At 47.7% G+C, this 14,721-nt stretch overlaps 1 protein-coding gene across 1 annotated transcript in view; it reads left to right on the top strand.

Moving 5' to 3' along the window:
- The window catches only part of ZFHX3 (zinc finger homeobox 3), a 172,152-nt gene extending 159,767 nt beyond the window's left edge, over positions 1 to 12,385 (top strand). Inside the window, exons 8-9 of the mRNA XM_030794551.1 lie at positions 912 to 6,356; positions 10,604 to 12,385. Of these exons, the coding sequence (XP_030650411.1) occupies positions 912 to 6,356; positions 10,604 to 12,261 (7,103 nt within the window). The 3' untranslated portion in view covers positions 12,262 to 12,385. The remainder of the gene's footprint in view (positions 1 to 911; positions 6,357 to 10,603) is intronic.
- The last annotated feature ends 2,336 nt before the right edge of the window (positions 12,386 to 14,721 follow it).

Here is a 14,721-nt window from a genome sequence, read left to right as displayed (position 1 = left end):
TTTGAGATTGGCTTAGGATGAAACACAGACATGCCGTTGGAAAGAACATTGTTGTAGACAGTAGTTGGTGCCACATAGTGTTTCCTGGCTAGATGGATGGTTAGACCTCTGTGAGGCTGTCCTACATCTTTCACCTCTGAGGTGGGAAGAGTTCTAAGTTGGGAAGAGTTTGGCCACACTACTGTCCCACCTCCTCTCTTTCTTGTGAGTTTTCCATATTAGACAATGGACAAATGTCCTGATAAAGGGTCTCGGTATTTATGGGTGTGATGATCTCATTGTAGGAAAAAAAAAATGTATTTTAAATAATTGAACATTTGAATGTTAATTGCTTACTGAATAGAGATGGCAATCAGAAGTCACATTATAACAAAAAATTAAATGCCTAAAAATATATATCCCCAAATTTCTTATATTACGATGTTCAGTAGTTCTTGTAAATTCCTCACAACTTAGGACAGCATTAATTCACATATTCTACACTTCAGATCTACTGTGCTAAATTCTTATTACATAAAAGATGAACATAAAAGGGAAATCCAGTCTAAGATCAGTAACCTTCAAACCAGTTCTTGAGAAATTGAGGATTCTGAGTCAAGCAATTAAATGCTATTTAAAAGACTGTTAGATCTGTGATATGACATGGGTCTATTATGCATTGAAACTTTTTGTATTTCCTTTTATTCATCTCTGTTCATGTGCACCCTGTTTATAATATGTGCTCTATTGGAGGAACAAAAGAAAGCAGGAGGCGCTCCACAGAGATTCTGTCATTCAAGTTGGGCACTTCCCTCATCATCAGATTCTGTGTTCAGAGGCCTGACTAGGTAGACCACTCTGGGTGCCATCCTTGAAACAAAGCCTTCTTTATCTTTGGGTTTGATTTTTTTTGTTTTGTTTTGTTTTAACAGAAACCTCAGAGGATCTGGGAAAGAACATCTTGCCATCCGCGAGCACAGAGCAAAGCGGAGATTTGAAACCCTCCTCTGCTGACCCAGGCTCTGTGAGAGAAGACTCAGGCTTCCTCTGCTGGAAGAAGGGGTGCAACCAGGTTTTCAAAACTTCTGCTGCCCTTCAGACGCACTTCAATGAAGTGCATGCCAAGAGGCCTCAGCTGCCGGTGTCAGATCGCCATGTGTACAAGTACCGCTGTAATCAGTGTAGCCTGGCCTTCAAGACCATTGAAAAGTTGCAGCTCCATTCTCAGTACCATGTGATCAGAGCTGCCACCATGTGCTGTCTTTGTCAGCGTAGTTTCCGAACTTTCCAGGCTCTGAAGAAGCACCTCGAGACAAGCCACCTGGAACTGAGTGAGGCTGACATCCAACAGCTTTATGGTGGCCTTCTGGCCAATGGGGACCTCCTGGCAATGGGAGACCCCACTCTGGCTGAGGACCATACTATAATTGTTGAGGAAGACAAGGAGGAAGAGAGTGACTTGGAAGATAAACAGAGCCCAACGGGCAGTGACTCTGGGTCAGTACAAGAAGACTCGGGCTCAGAGCCAAAGAGAGCTCTGCCTTTCAGAAAAGGTCCCAATTTTACTATGGAAAAGTTTCTAGACCCTTCTCGCCCTTACAAGTGTACCGTCTGCAAGGAATCTTTCACTCAAAAGAATATCCTGCTAGTACACTACAATTCTGTCTCCCACTTGCATAAGTTAAAGAGAGCCCTTCAAGAATCAGCAACCGGTCAGCCAGAACCCACCAGCAGCCCGGACAACAAACCTTTTAAGTGTAACACTTGTAATGTGGCCTACAGCCAGAGTTCCACTCTGGAGATCCATATGAGGTCTGTGTTACATCAAACCAAGGCCCGGGCAGCCAAGCTGGAGGCTGCAAGTGGCAGCAGCAATGGGACTGGGAACAGCAGCAGTATTTCCTTGAGCTCCTCCACGCCAAGTCCCGTGAGCACCAGTGGCAGTAACACCTTTACCACCTCCAATCCAAGCAGTGCTGGCATTGCTCCAAGCTCTAACTTACTGAGCCAAGTGGCCACTGAGAGTGTAGGGATGCCACCCCAGGGGAATCCTATCGGTGCCAACATCGCTTCCCCTTCAGAGCCCAAAGAGGCCAATCGGAAGAAACTGGCAGATATGATTGCATCCAGGCAGCAGCAACAACAGCAGCAACAGCAACAACAACAACAACAAGCACAAACGCTGGCCCAGGCCCAGGCTCAAGTTCAAGCTCACCTGCAGCAGGAGCTACAGCAGCAGGCTGCCCTGATCCAGTCTCAGCTGTTTAACCCCACCCTCCTTCCTCACTTCCCCATGACAACTGAGACCCTGCTGCAGCTACAGCAGCAGCAGCACCTCCTCTTCCCTTTCTATATCCCCAGTGCTGAGTTCCAGCTTAACCCTGAGGTGAGCTTGCCAGTGACCAGTGGGGCACTGACACTGACTGGGACAGGCCCAGGCCTGCTGGAAGATCTGAAAGCTCAGGTTCAGGTCCCACAGCAGAGCCATCAGCAGATCTTGACGCAGCAGCAGCAGAACCAACTCTCTATAGCCCAGAGTCACTCTGCCCTCCTTCAGCCAAGCCAGCACCCCGAAAGGAAGAACAAATTGGTCATCAAAGAAAAGGAAAAAGAAAGCCAGAGAGAGAGGGACAGTGCCGAGGGGGGAGAGGGCAACACCGGTCCGAAGGAAACACTGCCAGATGCCTTGAAGGCCAAAGAGAAGAAAGAGTTGGCACCAGGGGGTAGTTCTGAGCCTTCCATGCTCCCTCCACGCATTGCTTCAGATGCCAGAGGGAACGCCACCAAGGCCCTGCTGGAGAACTTTGGCTTTGAGTTGGTCATTCAGTATAATGAGAACAAGCAGAAGGTGCAGAAAAAGAATGGGAAGACTGACCAGGGAGAGAACGTGGAAAAGCTCGAGTGTGACTCCTGCGGCAAGTTATTTTCCAACATCTTGATTTTAAAGAGTCATCAAGAGCACGTTCATCAGAATTACTTTCCCTTCAAACAGCTCGAGAGGTTTGCCAAACAGTACAGAGACCACTACGATAAACTGTACCCACTGAGGCCCCAGACCCCAGAGCCACCACCACCTCCCCCTCCACCCCCTCCACCCCCACTTCCGGCAGCGCCGCCTCAGCCGGCATCCACACCAGCCATCCCCGCATCAGCCCCGCCCATCACCTCACCTACAATTGCACCGGCCCAACCGTCAGTGCCGCTCACCCAGCTCTCCATGCCCATGGAGCTGCCCATCTTCTCGCCGCTGATGATGCAGACGATGCCGCTGCAGACCTTGCCGGCTCAGCTACCCCCGCAGCTGGGACCTGTGGAGCCTCTGCCTGCGGACCTGGCCCAACTCTACCAGCATCAGCTCAATCCAACCCTGCTCCAGCAGCAGAACAAGAGGCCTCGCACCAGGATCACAGATGATCAGCTCCGAGTCTTGCGGCAATATTTTGACATTAACAACTCCCCCAGTGAAGAGCAAATCAAAGAGATGGCAGACAAGTCCGGGTTGCCCCAGAAGGTGATCAAGCACTGGTTCAGGAACACTCTCTTCAAAGAGAGGCAGCGTAACAAGGACTCCCCTTACAACTTCAGTAATCCTCCTATCACCAGCCTGGAGGAGCTCAAGATTGACTCCCGGCCCCCTTCGCCGGAACCTCCGAAGCAGGAGTACTGGGGAAGCAAGAGGTCTTCAAGAACAAGGTTTACGGACTACCAGCTGAGGGTCTTACAGGACTTCTTCGATGCCAATGCTTACCCAAAGGATGATGAATTTGAGCAACTCTCTAATTTACTGAACCTTCCAACCCGAGTTATAGTGGTGTGGTTTCAGAATGCCCGACAGAAGGCCAGGAAGAATTATGAGAACCAGGGAGAGGGCAAAGATGGAGAGCGGCGTGAGCTTACAAACGATAGATACATTCGAACAAGCAACTTGAACTACCAGTGCAAAAAATGTAGCCTGGTGTTTCAGCGCATCTTTGATCTCATCAAGCACCAGAAGAAGCTGTGTTACAAGGATGAGGATGAGGAGGGGCAGGACGACAGCCAAAATGAGGATTCCATGGATGCCATGGAAATCCTGACGCCTACCAGCTCATCCTGCAGTACCCCGATGCCCTCACAGGCTTACAGCGCCCCAGCACCATCAGCCAATAATACAGCTTCCTCCGCTTTCTTGCAGCTTACAGCAGAGGCTGAGGATCTGGCCACCTTCAATTCAAAAACAGAGGCAGGCGATGAGAAATCAAAGCTGGCGGAAACTCCCAGTGCACAGCCAAACCAAACCCAAGAAAAGCAAGGACAACCAAAGCCAGAGCTGCAGCAGCAAGAGCAGCCCGAGCAGAAGACCAACACTCCCCAGCAGAAGCTCCCCCAGCTGGCGTCCCTGCCTTCGTTGCCACAGCCTCCTCCACAAGCGCCCCCTCCACAGTGCCCCTTACCCCAGTCAAGCCCCAGTCCTTCCCAGCTCTCCCACCTGCCCCTCAAGCCCCTCCACACATCAACTCCTCAACAGCTCGCAAACCTACCTCCTCAGCTAATCCCCTACCAGTGTGACCAGTGTAAGTTGGCATTTCCGTCATTTGAGCACTGGCAGGAGCATCAGCAGCTCCACTTCTTGAGTGCGCAGAACCAGTTCATCCACCCCCAGTTTTTGGACAGGTCCCTGGATATGCCTTTCATGCTCTTTGATCCCAGTAACCCACTCCTGGCCAGCCAGCTGCTCTCTGGGGCCATACCTCAGATTCCGGCAAGCTCAGCCACTTCTCCTTCAACTCCAACCTCCACGATGAACACTCTCAAGAGGAAGCTGGAGGAAAAGGCCAGTGCAAGCCCTGGCGAAAATGACAGTGGGACGGGAGGAGAAGAGCCTCAGAGAGACAAGCGTTTGAGAACAACCATCACACCAGAACAACTAGAAATTCTCTACCAGAAGTATCTACTGGATTCCAATCCGACTCGAAAGATGTTGGATCACATTGCACACGAGGTGGGCTTGAAGAAACGTGTGGTACAAGTCTGGTTTCAGAATACCCGAGCTCGGGAAAGGAAAGGACAGTTCCGGGCTGTAGGCCCGGCGCAGGCCCACAGGAGATGCCCTTTTTGCAGAGCGCTCTTCAAAGCCAAGACTGCTCTCGAGGCTCATATCCGATCCCGTCACTGGCATGAAGCCAAGAGAGCTGGCTACAACCTAACTCTGTCTGCGATGCTCTTAGACTGTGATGGGGGACTCCAGATGAAAGGAGATATTTTTGATGGAACTAGCTTTTCCCACCTACCCCCAAGCAGTAGTGATGGTCAGGGTGTCCCCCTCTCACCTGTGAGTAAAACCATGGAATTGTCGCCCAGAACTCTTCTAAGCCCTTCCTCCATTAAGGTGGAAGGGATTGAAGACTTTGAAAGCCCCTCCATGTCCTCAGTTAATCTAAACTTTGACCAAACTAAGCTGGACAACGATGACTGTTCCTCTGTCAACACAGCAATCACAGATACCACAACTGGAGACGAGGGCAACGCAGATAATGACAGTGCAACGGGAATAGCAACTGAAACCAAATCCTCTTCTGCACCCAACGAAGGGTTGACCAAAGCGGCCATGATGGCAATGTCTGAGTATGAAGATCGGTTGTCATCTGGTCTGGTCAGCCCGGCCCCGAGCTTTTATAGCAAGGAATATGACAATGAAGGTACAGTGGACTACAGTGAAACCTCAAGCCTTGCAGACCCCTGCTCCCCGAGTCCTGGTGTGAGTGGATCTGCAGGCAAATCTGGTGACAGCGGGGATCGGCCTGGGCAGAAACGTTTTCGCACTCAAATGACCAATCTGCAGCTGAAGGTCCTCAAGTCATGCTTTAATGACTACAGGACACCCACTATGCTAGAATGTGAGGTCCTGGGCAATGACATTGGACTGCCAAAGAGAGTCGTTCAGGTCTGGTTCCAGAATGCCCGGGCCAAAGAAAAGAAGTCCAAGTTAAGCATGGCCAAGCATTTTGGTATAAACCAAACGAGTTATGAGGGACCCAAAACAGAGTGCACTTTGTGTGGCATCAAGTACAGCGCTCGGCTGTCTGTACGTGACCATATCTTTTCCCAACAGCATATCTCCAAAGTTAAAGACACCATTGGAAGCCAGTTGGACAAGGAGAAAGAATACTTTGACCCAGCCACCGTACGTCAGTTGATGGCTCAACAAGAGTTGGACCGGATTAAAAAGGCCAACGAGGTCCTTGGACTGGCAGCTCAGCAGCAAGGGATGTTTGACAACGCTCCTCTTCAGGCCCTTAACCTTCCTACAGCATATCCAGCGCTCCAGGGCATTCCTCCTGTGTTGCTCCCGGGCCTCAACAGCCCTTCCTTGCCAGGCTTTACTCCATCCAACACAGGTGGGTTCTGCTCTAGGAGATTGTTTCAGGGCTAAATAGCTGCCCAGTCAGCATTCTGTTATGTGGATACCACCCAAACCCTCTGAGTGCTGGGTAGATGGGAAGCTTCCCTTTCTAGTTCTTTAAAAGCAACAAGACTTCAGTTCGTTCCTGTTGAGTCTCCCAAGTACTGGTGTGTCAGTGATGGGACCTCCTGGTCGGAACAGTCTCCTTTGAAACCACTCTTACCCCTATAATAGGGAAAAATTTGAGGGTCCTGGTATACTAATTTCTGGAATATTTCAAGAACCAAGTTTCTATAATAGACCTTTTTATTCAGTCCTTGTGGAAATGCTGATCCTGTCTAGATATTTGTTGTAAATATAAGACACCTGAGTTAGTCCTAGCTAATTCTGGATTATGCCCTAAGAAAACTGGTCCAAGAGCATTTAAATCAACTCTTTGCCCTCACCTGGGGTCCCTGCCTTCTTGAGAGAGCTACGGTGGCAAAAGAACTGCTATCAGGGCCAGGTGCAGTGGTTCATGCCTGTAATCCCAGCACTTTGGGAGGCCGAGGCGGGCAGATCACAAGGTCAGGAGATCGAGACCAGCCTGGCCAACATGGTGAAACCCCATCTCTACTAAAAATACAAAAATTAGCCAAGTATGGTGGTATGCACCTATAGTCCCAGCTACTTGGGAGGCTGAGGCAGGAGAATCCCTTGAACCCTGGAGGCAGAGGTTGCAGTGGGCTGAGATTGTGCCACTGCACTCCAGCCTGCGTGACACAGTGAGACTCTGTCTCAAAAAAGAAAAAAAAAAAAAACCGCTATCAGAAAGAAGCTGTTATGTGGTAGATCCTTAATGTTGGGGTTCTCTTCTAGCCAGAACAATAGTGGCTGTTTTTAACAAGATGACCGTTCTAGTTGAGTGCACTGACCAGGAATCTTGTATTGGGCACTGTGGTTCTGTTAAAATACTGATGCACATTTCAGAGGTCCTCAGTCACCTCTTTTTTTTTCCTTTTGCCCATTTCCCTTTCCTTGCTCCTGATCATTGAGAATCATACATACTTGGCGCTCTTACAGTCTCAATAGGGAGTTCTGCAGTTCTTCCTACATACCTTTCTTGTTTCTCCTTCTCTGTCCTCACATCATCTCTGGATCCAGCCATCTTTGCTAAATTGGACCTTCACCTCCAGGGTCCTGTTAGGCTTAGACACAAGTCTGCAAATTCCCCCAACAGTGGCCTGAATTGATTAGTTCCAGTTCACCAAAGGAGAACCCCTCCTAATGCTACCTTGCCTTCAAAATGTGTCCCTGTTCCCAGGGGTTAAAGACTTCCCATAGCAGTCTTAGTTTCTGGTTGAATTAGTTCCACATTTTACACTTTTTTGAGTGGTGTTTTACCAAACATAAGGCTACTGCATTCCTGGTCCCCATTTCTTATTCAAAGAGAATAAGAAAAGAAAGCATTAAGACATAGAAGTTGTTGCTTATATGTGTTGACAAGTCATGTCACAGAAAGCCAGCTAGACGTAAGCCAGGAAAACAAACTATGGAAAATAGCAAAGCACTTAATTACCCCTGCAGCCCAGGACCCTGGCAGAGGGGCTTGGGAAGGCTTAACACATCACAGTAATGTGAAAAATGTAGAATCAGAAAGTATGATTTATTCCGCTTGTTTTACAGATGAGAAATCTGAGGCCCAGAGAGGTCAAGACCATTCAACAAGCTAGGGTAGGAGCCAGAGCTCCCACCCAGGCCTCTGGGCTCCCAGTGCTATGTGCTCCTTCCACAACACCCAATAGAGCCAGTCAGTCAACAGGTATATGTTTAGTGCTACTCAGGTTCTGACCACTTAGAGTGGACTCGAGATAGAAAGATAAGCTCTTATTTATTCAGGGCAGCAGATATGCCCCAGTTATCATCACCTGACCATAACACAGCTCTCAAAAACACTGGATCTGGAATGGGAGGGAAGGAACGAACTTGTGTTTATTAAACATCTATTATATGTCAGGCCCAATGCTAAGCTTTTTCTATCAATATGGTCTTTCATTTAACCTTATAACCATCTGTTGTGGAAAGCTGAGGTTCCAAGAGTTCAGCCGAAAGTCCCAGGGTCACACGTCTGATGTGTGTGACCATAATCCCACAGGGTCAGTGTGACTCCAGAGTTGTAGGAGTAAGTCTTGGGCGGATGAAGTACCTTGCCTGATTCTGATCTTACAGATCAGAAAAAGGATGTCACAGAGTTGTGAGGGTGTTGAGCTACTGTGTCTAGCGTGGCTAGTGCAAGGCTTGGTAAATAGTAGAGATTCGTAAACGTTTCTTAAAATTTGAACCTCTTATATAGACCATCAGTTGAAGACACAGTTTAAGGCTTTTTGACCTGAATCTTTCTCCTAGAAGTCTGGAGCCATGGGGATGGGGAAATCTCTAGATATTCCTTCTTTGCTCCACCGATCTTTTGACCCTGGCCCCAAACCTAAAACTTAGAGCAGGCCCATTGCCTAGTGGAGACAGAGCCATGTCCCAAGTTTAGAACTCATAATCTACTCTGTCTCTGTCTTGTTTGTGCCGATTTAACCAACAAGTCTTTACTAAGCTTTTCTGAGTAGAGTCACACATATCTTCTCTGGTGTCTTAGGTGCACTGAGGACACTGGATGATGAGATGCTGAAGGAACCTTTCTCCTTGGCTATCCAGTATTAACAGATGTTTGTCTGGGATTGGCAATTTGAAGCAGTCTTGCTCGTTTCATCTGAAATCTGAGGGGTTTGATGGTGAACAGTACCATGATAGCCAGAAATCAGCAGTCTTCCCCCAGGTCTGGGCTTCAGAGTGCTTTTTCTTGCCTTTTTTTCTCAGTGTCATGTTATGGAACTCCTTCCCCAGCTTTCCAGCAGAAGGTGAGGTCCAGATGAAGTAAGATTTCGATTTTGCATTTTGGTGTCCTCTAAAGAGATGTATATACCATCTAGTTTCTTGGATATGGTGAATATAGAGATGTTCTGAGAGCTGTTGCCTGTGGGATCCTCCTCTTTGTTTTCTCAGCTTTTCATCGTCCAGCACACTCTGCACCCCACCCCCATCTGTCCTTACCTACTATCTTGCTAGTCTCAACACACCTGAAGCTTGGAGTACCATCCGTAGCAACACCCTCTTGCATTACCTTGGAACTGATGACTCAAACCAGGAGATAGCTATGGGTCAGGGAGGGTATTAGGCTCTCGGGTCGGTGAAGGCATTGCAGGGAGTGGTGGTAGATTGGGGTGAGCATGATCAAGGATGGGACTCTAGTCCATGAGGGCCTGGTGACACGGTCAGAGACCTTTGCTATCCATAGGCAGTGGTGCTTGGGGTAGGTTGTGATGTCTTGGAAATTGGTGTCAGTACCTTAGGCTATTCCATTTCTGACATGGCATTTCTCCTTTTCCTGTGGTTGTTTCTCAGCCATCTACAGTCCCACTGGCCCTCCTGTGTATCATTCAAACAGGGGCAGGAAGAGAAGGTGGTCGTTTCTCCAGCGGATTCCAGAATCCTATTCCTAGGCAGTTATACTGTTGAGTAGACTTGTTGAAGCAGATCAGCTGGGCCAAGGCATGGAAGCAATTTTCCCTGAATGGATTGTTCTTATTTCTTCCCAGGCCCTTCCTCCACACTTTCCTATTCATCTTCTCTCTACCCTCCGAAAGCATCTAGTCAACTGCAGCAACAGAGGTCAGAGAGGAGGAACACATGTAGAGCCTGTTTTGTTTGTTCATGTGGCCGTGCTAGCTTTCTTGCTTTTGTTCTCTTCTCTCTTCTCCTGTTGCCGCTCTCCTCCAGATAACTTCTCTGGGGACCTCGTGGCCATACTGTTTTTGTGATGAAGGCCTTTGGTGCAAATGGGCCCCAGCTAGAAACAGCTAGCTTTGGGGCCTCTAGACTAATTGCAGTTGGGCAGAGTGAATGGTAGCTGGGAGTACTTGGCAAAGAAAATGTGAACTAGCGGGTGTGGCACATTGGGCAGGAAGGTGTTGGAAGTTGTTTGGCTGAAAGGGGAAGTATGGGAGCTGACCCAGGACTGAGTCCTCATTAAAATACAAGGTTGTCCAGCCCTGAGCCTGGTGGGATACTTCTGTGGGAAATGTTCATTTTGAGAGGATCCTTCAAGCCTTGACATCTCAGACTGTGTGCCAGTGACACTAGTAAAACGTCTTGAGCTTCAGCCCTACCCCTGCCCAGACTGACCGGTGATTTCTCTGTCTCCATTCCTTTCAGCTTTAACGTCTCCTAAGCCGAACTTGATGGGTCTGCCCAGCACAACTGTTCCTTCCCCTGGCCTCCCCACATCTGGATTACCAAATAAACCGTCCTCAGCGTCACTGAGCTCCCCAACCCCAGCACAAGCCACCATGGCGATGGCCCCTCAGCAACCCCCCCAGCAGCAGCAGCAGCCACAGGTGCAGCAGCCTCCCCCGCCGCCAGCAGCCCAGCCGCCACCCACACCACAGCTCCCACCGCAACAGCAGCAGCAACGCAAGGACAAAGACAGTGAGAAAGTAAAGGAGAAGGAAAAGGCACACAAAGGGAAAGGGGAACCCTTGCCTGTCCCCAAGAAGGAGAAGGGAGAGGCCCCCACGGCAACTGCAGCCACGATCTCAGCCCCGCTGCCCACCATGGAGTATGCAGTGGACCCTGCACAGCTGCAGGCCCTGCAGGCCGCGTTGACTTCGGACCCCACAGCATTGCTCACGAGCCAGTTCCTTCCTTACTTTGTACCAGGCTTTTCTCCTTATTATGCTCCCCAGATCCCTGGCGCCCTGCAGAGCGGGTACCTGCAGCCTATGTATGGCATGGAAGGCCTGTTCCCCTACAGCCCTGCACTGTCGCAGGCCCTGATGGGGCTGTCCCCAGGCTCCCTACTGCAGCAGTACCAGCAATACCAGCAGAGTCTGCAGGAGGCAATTCAGCAGCAGCAGCAGCAGCGGCAACTACAGCAGCAGCAGCAGCAAAAAGTGCAGCAGCAGCCCAAAGCAAGCCAAACCCCAGTCCCCCCGGGGGCTGCTTCCCCAGACAAAGACCCTGCCAAAGAATCCCCCAAACCAGAAGAACAGAAAAACGCCCCCCGTGAGGTGTCCCCCCTCCCGCCGAAACCCCCTGAAGAGCCAGAAGCAGAAAACAAAAGTGCGGACTCCCTCTACGACCCCTTCATTGTTCCAAAGGTGCAGTACAAGTTGGTCTGCCGCAAGTGCCAGGCGGGCTTCGGCGACGAGGAGGCGGCGAGGAGCCACCTGAAGTCCCTCTGCTTCTTCGGCCAGTCTGTGGTGAACCTGCAAGAGATGGTGCTTCACGTCCCCACCGGCGGCGGCGGCGGCGGCAGTGGCGGTGGTGGCGGCGGCGGCGGCGGCTCGTACCACTGCCTGGCGTGCGAGAGCGCGCTCTGTGGGGAGGAAGCTCTGAGTCAACATCTCGAGTCGGCCTTGCACAAACACAGAACAATCACGAGAGCAGCAAGAAACGCCAAAGAGCACCCTAGTTTATTACCTCACTCTGCCTGCTTCCCCGATCCTAGCACCGCATCTACCTCGCAGTCTGCCGCTCACTCAAACGACAGCCCCCCTCCCCCGTTGGCCGCCGCCCCCTCCTCCGCTTCCCCCCACGCCTCCAGGAAGTCTTGGCCGCAAGTGGTCTCCCGGGCTTCGGCAGCGAAGCCCCCTTCTTTTCCTCTCTCCTCATCTTCAACGGTTACCTCAAGTTCATGCAGCACCTCAGGGGTTCAGCCCTCGATGCCAACAGACGACTATTCGGAGGAGTCTGACACGGATCTCAGCCAAAAGTCCGACGGACCGGCGAGCCCGGTGGAGGGTCCCAAAGACCCCAGCTGCCCCAAGGACAGTGGTCTGACCAGTGTAGGAACGGACACCTTCAGATTGTAAGCTTTGAAGATGAACAATACAAACAAACAAATGAATTTAAATACAAAAATTAATAACAAACCAATTTCAAAAATAGACTAACTGCAATTCCAAAGCTTCTAACCAAAAAACAAAAAAAAAAAAACAAAAAAAAAAAGGAAAAAAAAGAAAAAGCGTGGGTTGTTTTCCCATATACCTATCTATGCCGGTGATTTTACATTCTTGTCTTTTTTTTTTTCTTTTAATACTAAAAAAAAAAAAAAAGCCCTAACCCTGTTACATTGTGTCCTTTTGAAGGTACTATTGGTCTGGGAAACAGAAGGCCACAGGGCCTCCCTAATGTCTTTGGAGCTTAAACCCCTTGTATATTTGCCCCTTTTCAATAAACGCCCCACGCTGATAGCACAGAGGAGCCCGGCATGCACTGTATGGGAAAGCAGTCCACCTTGTTACAGTTTTAAATTTCTTGCTATCTTAGCATTCAGATACCAATGGCTTGCTAAAAGAAAGAAATGTAATGTCTTTTTATTCTCAGGTCAATCGCTCACACTTTGTTCTGTTTTCAGAATCATTGTTTTATATATTATTGTTTTTTTCAGTTTTTTTTTTTGTTCCAGAAAAGATTTTTTGTTTTGTTAATTTAAAAATGCGCAGAAAGTATTCAAGAAAAACAATGTGAACTGCTTTAGCTTTCTGGGGATTTTTAAGGATAGCTTTTCTGCTGAAGCCAATTTCAAGGGGAAAAGTTAAGCACTCCCACTTTCAGAAAAAAAAAAAATAAACCACACACACAAAGAGTGTTGAGGACTTGTAGCTTAAAAAAAATAAGTTTTAAAAACTGACTTTCTGTATTTATGATAGATATGACCATTTTTGGTGTTGAGTAGATTGTTGCATTGGAAATGAACTGAAGCAGTATGGTAGATTTAAAAGGAAAAAAAAAAACCTTTTGTGTACATTTAGCTTTTTGTATGGTCCAGCTGACAGCTCCTCATTTGATGTTGTCTTGTTCATTCCTAGCAGATAGATTGCAATCCGTTGATTCGCCTAAGCTTTTCTCCCCCTTTGTCCCTTAATTCCACTTTCTCTTTCCTTCTCCCACCTTCCGTCCTATAATCTCCCACTTAAGGTAGCTGCCTTCATTTCTTAGAGGGAGCTGCAGAATTATTTTATAAAACTAAAGAAAGAATTTCAAGGGATTGTAGGGGTCATTAGGATCCTCACAGATTATTTTTGGTTGGGGAGTTGAAACTTTTTGAAGGCATATAATTCTAGTTACCTGTGTCTGTTGGCCTTGTGCATTTATTTTTTATTTATCCTTCTTTTGGCTTTTCTTTGTACCCCTTCTTTTCCTCCTTGTTTGGTAGGAGCTTCAAATATTCTTTTTCTATACTCAAGGATTTGTTTCCATTTGTGTAATTGGCTGTGTACTTTTCTTTTCTAGAAAAGTTTTTGGTTAGGGATTTGGTTTTTGGTTTTGTGTTTGTTTTTTCTTTCCTCTCTCAGAAAAAAAATTTCATGCTTTAAATAAAATCCAAAGACACACCCTTTCACTGCTGATGCAGAAAAAAGGGAAAGGGTTCTTGTTACTTGAGAATTTGTTTCTGATTTAAACAAACAAGACTTAGTTTAATAAAAGACAAACAAGACTTAGTTTAATAAAAGAAAGAGAAAAACAAAAGAAAGATTCCCAGGTTGTTACGTGCTGCTTCTGCAAGCAGAGGCAACTGTTAATGACAATTCCATATACCAAAAGACACATTTTTTTACTTCAAAGTTTTGTCCTTGTGTTAGGCAGTCTGAGCGGCGAGTGATCCAGAGCGCAGCCAACAAAGCAGCAGATAGCAATGTACAGAAAGCAAAAAAGGAACCGTATGTGAGGCACTTGTTTCTGTTAATATCCATATTCCTGTAACACACACCCTTTCTCATGTAAAAAAAAAAAAAAAAAAAAAGGTCTGAACTTTGAAAACTTTGTGCTGCTAAAACATAGATTTTGGAGACAAATAGATGCTTTGCTGTTTCACTTTCATAGCTAAACATTAACAGAAACCATCTCCCCTTGCCCCCAAAGTGTGAAATCCTTCTTCCCTTCGTTTTCTTCCTTATGTTTCAAAAGGGAACTCTGAAGACTGTGAATGCAGGTTCCATTGGTCACCTTTCGGGCTTCTTTCCCCAGTGCTGAAGCCACTTATCGACTTTGCAAAAGACTGGAGCATTCCAAGATCTGAAAATGGATTTTTTTTCTTTTTTTCTTTTTTAGCCGGGACTATTTTATTTTTATGAATTTGTTTTTAGTTTAATGAAATAGTAGATCCTGAAATGTTGTACATATTTCTAACTAGGCTGATGCACAGCGCAAATTCCTTTTTTAATTTTTTTTTAAGTAGAAATACTAAAGAAAGAATACCATCTAACTATTCATACCAGTATCCAGTTGTAGCATAAGGTGTCAAAAGCAAGTACGCAAAACATTTACTG

This window comes from Nomascus leucogenys, chromosome 2, assembly GCF_006542625.1.
Source record: "Nomascus leucogenys isolate Asia chromosome 2, Asia_NLE_v1, whole genome shotgun sequence".
Lineage (NCBI taxonomy): Eukaryota > Metazoa > Chordata > Mammalia > Primates > Hylobatidae > Nomascus > Nomascus leucogenys.
Note: the sequence above shows the minus strand (reverse complement) of the source record. Positions and strands in the feature narration are given on the sequence as shown.